The following is an 8,416-nucleotide window of genomic DNA, read 5'->3' as shown; positions in this document are numbered from 1 at the left end:
ATATTTGTGGTGTTTAGATATTAAGATGATATATGATGAGATAAAATAAGATAGAATCATTTATATTCAAACCAGGAAAAATGAAAAGAGAAGAAAATAACTCAGAATAATATAAAAGTTTTAAATAAGATAAATGATATTTATGCATATTCTTTTTTAAAAAAAATAAGTAAATCTAAAATTCACATAAAAAAATTATTTTTTAATAATAAATCTCTCTTTTTAAAAAAAAAAAAAATGCTGAACTTGTAAGACTATCATTTTTTTTAAAAACACTTGTACGACTATCTTAATACTATCTAGCATTATTCTTAATTTCTTTGTGGTTAGAGATTTCCATTATTCTTTTCAGAATTGCTTCTAAGTGGTCGGGCTGTAAATCGCCCAAAAGCAGCCTGCAATTCACTTGTTGTCACATAAGGAAATATACTATAATTTGAATAGGCTCCACCACAGAGAATCAAGAGGCATATGTGATTTCGTAGAGCTTTCTCTTCCGTCTCTTCGCACTGCCCCAATCATAGTTCGACGCCGAATCAATTTTCTTAATATGACCATAGTACTTTGGCAAGCCGTCCTCATCACTGTGTAGGGCCCAAATATGACCAAATCTGAAACATAAACCCAGACTGCTCAGCCCTTCGAGAAACTAGTACCACCTTGTTCCCTTCCATAAACAGCAACGCTGCCCCCATCTCGCAACACAACAACCCCGGACGGAAACAAACATGTCGAGATCACCCCACACGACCGAGACTGAAATCGAACCCACACCTAAACCTCAGCCCTACACCACCGAGACCAGCCACTGCATTTGAGTGGTTCCCCTAGCACAGTCTGCCACGAAACACCTCATCCTCACTAACAACAACCAGTGGCGCCAGAACCAATTGGAAAACCACCTAGTTACTCCAATCCACAGCCACTAGTTGCACCTCCGCAGCCACTTCTCCTCCACGTTTTCAACCCACACGACAACCCAGTAACGACAATAACCTTCATCCATCTAACAATGCCACAGATGCTCTTCTAACAACCACCTATCCAGCAAGCAAACCAAAACCGAGCACTTCTTCCTCCGCAACACAACCCAGCAACTGCCGGTGCACTGCCTCTGTAAACCAAAAGAAAAAGCCCTTGTTTTACTATACTCGAAATAGAGTAATACCCACCACATGAACCAGCCAGCACCTACAACTTGAGCATCAAAGTTGTAGAATTCAGGTTCTGGAATTTCAATAACTTTTAGGGCGAAAGTAGGAGAACTACTATGATCATCTACAACATTACCAAAACTACTGCGAGAGGGGGTGCGACTCGGCTGCGAGAGGCCGTGCAAAATGGTGAGGGTTTGTGTTGCAAGAGGGGGTGTGAAATTGTAAATATTTGCGAAATGGAAAACTGGGAGAGATGAGGGTTTGCAAAATGGGAAGGAATTCGAGAGGGAAGGAATTCGAGACAATAGAAAGGAAAAACAATTGAGATCAAATTTGATGCGGGCTTCCATACAATACTTTCAGTATAACGCTACCTGGCACAATCTTATTTGTGGGCGGTTATTTGCTTAAAACAAGCCCGACCGATATGTAGGTTATGTGTATTCTTTTAAGCAATGCAATAGAGAGAGACAGAGAGCAGGCTTTGATCGAATCACATTGAGTAGCACAAATGCGGTCAGGCCACTCATCTTCTGAACCCGCAATTCCCACGTACACGTACACGTGGCACTGAATCCCTTTCCGTACCTCAAAGCCAGAGTAGGATCTCTCTCTATCTCTGTGTCCGTCTGATATCCTCCACCCGCTATGGATGCCCTCCCATACACCCAAACCTCCATGGCCAAGCGCTCCTGCCCCTGCCCCTCCGAAATCCCTTTGCTCCAATCAACACCGCCTCCCGACCACATGGACCGCCTTCTCGAATCTTTCCTTGCCCTATCCGACTCCCAATCTTCCTCGTCCTCTTCCTCTTCCTCATTCTCCATCGACCTCTCCTTCGATCGTCTTCTCGAGTCCCGGGCCTCCAGCGACGTGGATCAGAAACTTCTCATCGACCGTGCCCTCCAGTTGGGCTCCGACCTCCTCGAGGCCGCCAAGCGCTCTGCGCGAAAGCATGCCTCCAAGCACAACTCCCTTGCCTGGGCCCTCCCTCCCGACCTCACGATCAAGGTATGTCCTCTTAATCCCTCGCGATATTTCTTTAAAATTCTGTCAGTTTCGTGGTTGGATTTAGCTTTGCTGCATATTGCTTGAAGTACAGTTTATCTTGGTTCTGCGAAATGGGTGTTTAAATGATGGTGGTTCTAGCTAGTCGGGAACCTGTATGTGACTCTTTCGTATTTTTTTTAATTTGTAGCTTTTATTTTTGGCTGAATTCTTTGGATGGACATGTTGCTTTTGATAAACTTTTCAAATGTGGATTTTGGATGGAATACGTGATGATAATGGTTAATGTAGGTACTTTTGATGTGCCTTTAGTGATCGATTAATCAGCAGCTGTCCCATATGTATTTGTTTTCTTGTTCGATTCCGTTGCCATTCAGTATTGGAATTGTTCATTATGTGTGTTTGATACGCTTCATTTACGTGATGGTAATAGTCAATCATTGTTAATTAAAAAATGTGAAATGTATGCCTCATACCTTTACCAAAGAACATGCGCGATCTGAGTGAATGTTTCATGGTGATGTAGGTCTTTTCCATGCTTGATACACAAAGCCTATGCTATGCAGCAGCTACTTGTTCGTTGTTCAACAAGTGTGCCAGGGATCCTTCATGCTACGCTGACATTGACTTGACAACAGTTGTCCCAAAGGTTAACAATGCAGTTGTGTCCACAATGATTCACCGCGCTGCAAAATCTCTCCGGTAAGAAATTTGCTGCAAAGGAATATTTCATGATTTTGCATATGTATTTTCCGCTGATGTTAATCTTTGTCTCATCTAGTATGTTCTCCTCTTTCCTGGGTTTTAATTGTCATGTCAAATTATTTAACAAGTACTTATGTATTTTTGAATCGTGGCTAAAGCGTGGTAAACTGATTAGTTTTTTCGTGTCACCGATTAATTATCTAAGCCATGCTTAAGTTTCTCACATATATAAACTGAATTAAGCTGTACAATACTTCAGCTAATATGAGGGTAAACCATTCGCAGTTTGCTTGCAGATGAATTGGGTTACTTGGTTAATCCACCTTATTGCATGGCTGCCTGTATATCTACTCCCAGTCCCTTCATCCTCTAACAGAAAATGGGAAACCCAGAATTGCAATATCTTTTGATTTATACTTCTGCCTTGTTTTTAGGTTCTGCTATGTTTGAAATTAGGTTCTGTTTGTTGATACCCATCGATGTGCAACCAACTGACTATGAAAGCTTTTTGATCAATAAGCTGTTCATCTCCCTGAATGCTTTATTAATTCATTGTGACGTGGTAGTATCGTTTATGTAATTACGAGTTTTTTCATAGTCTCTTTTAAATTATTCAGGTCTCTTAAGCTTGGCATAGTTCCAGGCCCAACAGTGACACCTGGATCCTGTCAGCCATTGGTTTATACCATAAAAAATTCTGTGGATGTGTCTAACTTTTCATGGAATGATAAAAGATCGAGACAAGGGAGGGAGTCTTCAATTCTTACTAGATCCTGTTTGAGCCCATTAGTTGGTGATAATGCAGCTCCAGGGTACTGCTGAATCATTACACTTGAAAATTTGGTGTTTATAGGTGTTTTATTTTGTTCTTAACGTTTTCTTTTCATATTGGAAGGACTCTTTTGAGAGTGTTGCATCTTTACAATATTGAAAGAATGGATAACACATCACTTTGTGGGGCACTGTCGGCTTGTCCATCTCTCCTTGATCTGGAAATTGTTGGCCTGTAAGTTTTTTTTTTTTTGTTTGGGCTAACACGTGCTTTTTTTATTCATGCTGGTTTAAGTTCTTGTTCTGAATTTCGTTGGCTTGTAAATTTCTCTGAGCCAACTTTTTCTTCTCCACATTGCTCTCGGTTTTAACACACTATAAAGAAAATGCTTGAGCATCAGTTTCTAGTAAATAGTATGAATCCAATGTTATTAGGATGTAGGGAGATGCATATGGGCATGTATGCAGTTAGCCTTTTATTTATAAACAAGTTGGTTGCATTGGATGCTGAATATATACATTTTTGTGTAATTTCATCTGCATTTTGTTCTATCTTGGACTACAGTTTGTTGGTTTTTGTAATGGCTTGCTTTTGATGGTGTTCATTCTGATCTTCAGTACATATATGGGTCAATCGATTTCTTTATCACTTTGTTTATTTATTTTAACTGGGAGTCCAACACAGCAGAGTTTTGCAAAGTAGCATCAATGCTTGGCCTGCCTATTACTTCTCCAAAAATTTATACTCGTTTGTTTTAGTTCTTTATCACTTACCAATAGGAATTCCTCTCTTCAAATCTCAGTTAAAGAATACAAGTTTATATTAGATTCTCTAAAGAAATGTTTTCTCTTATTAGTTTGTGATCATAACAATTGCTATGAGTCCAATCTCTTGTCCTATACAAACCACACATGCATTTTCTTATTTTCTTTTTAATAAACTTTTCTTCTTCGCTTGTAATGGTTTTCGTTTTGAATTGACTAGTCATGTTGAATTGAGGCAAACATTGATGTCAGTGAGTGGAAACTGCCACTTAATGGAGCGGCTGTTCTTTGAGTCTTCAAAAATAGGTGTAGTATCCCCTTCATCAGCATGTCCTATTATCATGCTATAAAAAGTTGTTCTGATTACCGTGTGTTTTCTGAACTTCAGGCAGGGATGACAGTTTAAAATCAGCAACCTGCATTGATCTTGTAAACAATTGTCCGCATCTATCTTCATTGGCGCTGAGAGGGTTTAAGCTCCATGATTATAAAGTTCGCATACTTGTTAAGGTATATTCTTTGGCAATTTGAGAATTAAAGACATGTGGCAACTATTTGGTTTGTCTGATTTTACTGGGGAATTTTTATTTATAATAATAAATCTGTTTCGCAAATTTCCTCGCAAAGTAGGACTTAATTTTTGTGATAGGTAAAAGAAGATTTTATTAACTCAAGTAAATGGGCAAAGCCCAAGTACACAAAATGTATACACAGAGCAAAGCGGGTGTGTTTGGTTGTTGAAATCAACTCAACTCATCTCAAACCAATCATTGATGGGACCTACTACTTTTTCAACTTCCCATAAAACAGTTAAGCCCATCTCAACCTACTTCAATATTCAAACACATATCTCAACCTATTTACTTTCAAACACATCTCAATAGGACTCACAAAATACTACCATTCATAGATCAACTTAGATCACCTCAGCATTCAAACGCAGCCTAAATTGCTGCTTTAGTTTAATGTTGCAAGTACTGTAAAGGCCTTAGTATTGTGTCGTACTGTATTAGAAGCAAGTCATTACTATAGCTATAGTAGTCTTGCATACAAGGGCTTCAGACTCATCCCTTGCTTTGAAATGAAATTTACGCCCTTAATCCATTGGTTGGATGTATCATGTTTAATGTTTACTGCATAGTTTCCATTGGTTGGATGTTTACTGTATGTGCAGGGATTTCGGAAGCTAAGATATGTTGATTTTTCAACATCATACTCAATCACTGGAGCATTTTTAAGGTTGGTTTGTCATCTCTGGACAAGATATTTTGAGAAGCATTCTCAATTTCCTCTATTTGAAGTATCTTTTTTTACACGCTCTATCTCATTTGATAAGCCAATTTGTAATACTTAGGAACCTTGGGAGCAGTGTGGGTGGGAATTTACTTGAGGTCTTGATTTTACGGGACTGCATGCATCTCAAAGAGGCACTATGATCTCTCCCTCTTCTCTCTTTCCCTCCCTCTCCTCCCCCCTCCCTAACATTAAATTGTTGTGTGCAGGTAGAAGTTGCTCGTATTGCAACAGCAGTTCTTGCAGGGGATTTTAGGAGCCTCAGACATCTTGTGAGTGGAATCAAAGTTGATAATAACCTCTCTATGTCAATGGGATTTTGAAATTATGGCTTGATGATTTCTCTCTCTTCTAATTTTGAGTACTGCCTCATATAGGACATATCCAATAAGGAAGGTTTAGCTTCTGAGGGTGACTGGTATGAAAGATGCTACAAGTCTAGGTAATGGTCTCTCCCTTCTGGAATTCCTATGTCCGGATTATGTTACTTTATTTATAAATTAATGTTGTTTTATATTCTGTAGTGTCATTCCTATAAGGCAGGTTTTGGCAGAAAGGCCCGATATGTGTTTTCTGGCTGAGTTTCCAACCGAAGGAAGGTTGGTTTAGACTTCTTAATTATAGTTGGTGAAATGGAATGTTTTTTCTTTTGGAACCATAATAGTGTTTTTTCTTTTTTTTTGGAATCATAACAGTCTTGGGTTTTTGGATTGTTGCAGTTACATTGATATTGATCAAATGCTCGACAGTGGGCAAGATAGTGAAATCAGTTTGCCATCACAGTTCAGCAGTCATACATCAGATGCTTCAATTTTTATGAGTTCGTCTGAGAGCAGCTACAACAGTGATCAAGGTAGTGGCAATGAGGATGCTCGTGATGCCGGTTATGTTATTTATGAAGAAAGCTCTGATGAGGTGGACTTTCTGATGCTGTAGGAGAGATACTCATTGTATGGCAGGGGATAGAAATTTGTTGCCAGTAAATGGATTGGGTAATGATCCGTCTCTTTTTACTGCCTTATCATGAAAAATATGGACTCTAATCTAAGAGGTTGGGATTGGTGTTTAGTACTACTTGCAAGTTTACAACTCTGTTAGCTGCCTAACTTATTGATCGGATTAGAATCACATTTTAAATAGGACCTTCTGGTTTCCCATGCTCAATTGACAACAGATGTAACCTATGAAAAAAAATTTACAATAGATGTAATTTAGGAAATGCTTATTGTGGATTAAAGGCTTTTTTTTTTTAATTAAAAGTGCCTTGTCTGACATGTAACACATTGGTGTGTGTTGGAGCACAATTCTTGTACGTCGGTCACTACCGACTAGTCAGGAGTTGCTTAAAACCATTGTATTCCATTTTAAGTAGCAGATGATAATTGTCACCGCCCCATTGTTCAGGATATGTGTGCTTTAATTACATACGATATGGTTTGATAAATTAAACTGCAGCTATTTCTTGTATGTATGAACATAGCGTTTATAAAATGTTACAGTACTTACATGAGCTTGTGCTTTCTCTAACAGTGTGCTCTTACATACTTCAATATAACTTTGAGGGAGGCTTTTACGGAGTGCAAGCTGAGGTGACACTGACAAACTAGCCATTGGATCATGGGGGGTCTGATGGAAGTGTTTTGTAGATTGTAGATTCCATTACAAAATGAATTGAAGCTTGTTAGAAAGGACTCTTGTTTCAGATTCAGAATAATTTCAGGATAAGCCGGTGAAGAATTTAAGCACCCCTTGATCCATGAATCGGTATATCTGGATATTGTCATTGTTCTAACTGATGGAGTACTGCTACTATTAAGATCTTATTGTAAGATGTGGAATATTGTGAGCAGAATTATGATTCTTGTTATAACACTGTAATGCAATGTATTATCCTGCCTGAGTTTTCAGAATTAAGATGAAAAACTGCATGGTCTACTGTTCAACAGGTTACAGGATATGAAGAAGAAATATTAGTGCCAGTAGTACGTTCTTTTAGCTTTAATTTCAATTTATTTAATGCAGTCCAGTTTCATATGATCAGCATGGAATTAAGTTAATTTATAATGTACGATGTCTACCATTTTATTTATTTAAAGTTGATAATATAAATTCACATTAAGCTCTTCATGGACAATTTCAGCATATCCACAAGTTTAAACAAGGTATTAGGCTCTCTTATTAAACTCATATAATTTTTTTTTATTAATTTTTTTTAACTTTTTAATGAAAACATAATATTTAAAATATAGGAGATAATTATATTTGTAATGCAATATATATCAATATATGTCGTTTAAATGCTTATGAATAAAAGTCTTGATATTAGAGATTATGTAAATTGTAGAAAGATGTTTTCATAACTCAAAACTAGTGTCTTAATATTTGTAGATAAAATTATATGTTATAGTATAAATAAGGGTTAAGTATAAAATAAGTTATTTCATTAATCTTTAGTAACTTAGTAAACTGTTAAATATATTAATGATGCCATGCGTCACGTGTCACGTGTCAAAAGAATAACGTGACAAACTAAAATTGTTAAAAAAAGGTACTAACCTTGCTGATAAAAATAAAATAAAAAATAAAAATAAAAAAAGAAGAAGAAGAAGAAGCGGCCCCTTCACCATCCAGGTACCGGGGTGCTGGGGCAGACACCCCATTCGTCTGCCCCCCCGTCTGCATAAATGGGCCATTGGCCCATTCTGGTCCAGAACATG

General features: G+C 37.8%; 1 protein-coding gene across 1 annotated transcript; it reads left to right on the top strand.

Annotated features, from left to right (window-relative positions):
• The first annotated feature begins 1,633 nt into the window (after window positions 1-1,633).
• On the top strand, window positions 1,634-7,739 carry LOC109018352 (F-box protein SKIP17-like). Its single transcript, XM_019000506.2, has 13 exons — window positions 1,634-2,168; window positions 2,692-2,867; window positions 3,488-3,682; window positions 3,766-3,876; window positions 4,627-4,712; window positions 4,795-4,916; window positions 5,581-5,645; window positions 5,761-5,833; window positions 5,909-5,971; window positions 6,077-6,141; window positions 6,224-6,298; window positions 6,419-6,691; window positions 7,230-7,739. Exons 1-12 carry the CDS (start codon window positions 1,806-1,808, stop codon window positions 6,633-6,635), a joined length of 1,611 nt encoding a protein of 536 aa, XP_018856051.1. The 5' UTR covers window positions 1,634-1,805; the 3' UTR covers window positions 6,636-6,691; window positions 7,230-7,739.
• Window positions 7,740-8,416: the final 677 nt, after the last annotated feature.

Source organism: Juglans regia, chromosome 11, assembly GCF_001411555.2.
Source record: "Juglans regia cultivar Chandler chromosome 11, Walnut 2.0, whole genome shotgun sequence".
NCBI classification, from domain to species: Eukaryota; Viridiplantae; Streptophyta; class Magnoliopsida; order Fagales; family Juglandaceae; genus Juglans; species Juglans regia.
This window is presented reverse-complemented; position numbering and strand designations above follow the sequence as displayed.

Coding starts and splice junctions, on each gene's coding strand:
- LOC109018352 (XM_019000506.2), top strand. CDS start 1,806: ATGGATGCCCTCCCATACACCCAAACCTCCATGGCCAAGCGCTCCTGC. Junction 2,169..2,691: donor CTCCCGACCTCACGATCAAG/GTATGTCCTCTT, acceptor ATGGTGATGTAG/GTCTTTTCCATGCTTGATAC. Junction 6,299..6,418: donor GAGTTTCCAACCGAAGGAAG/GTTGGTTTAGAC, acceptor GGATTGTTGCAG/TTACATTGATATTGATCAAA.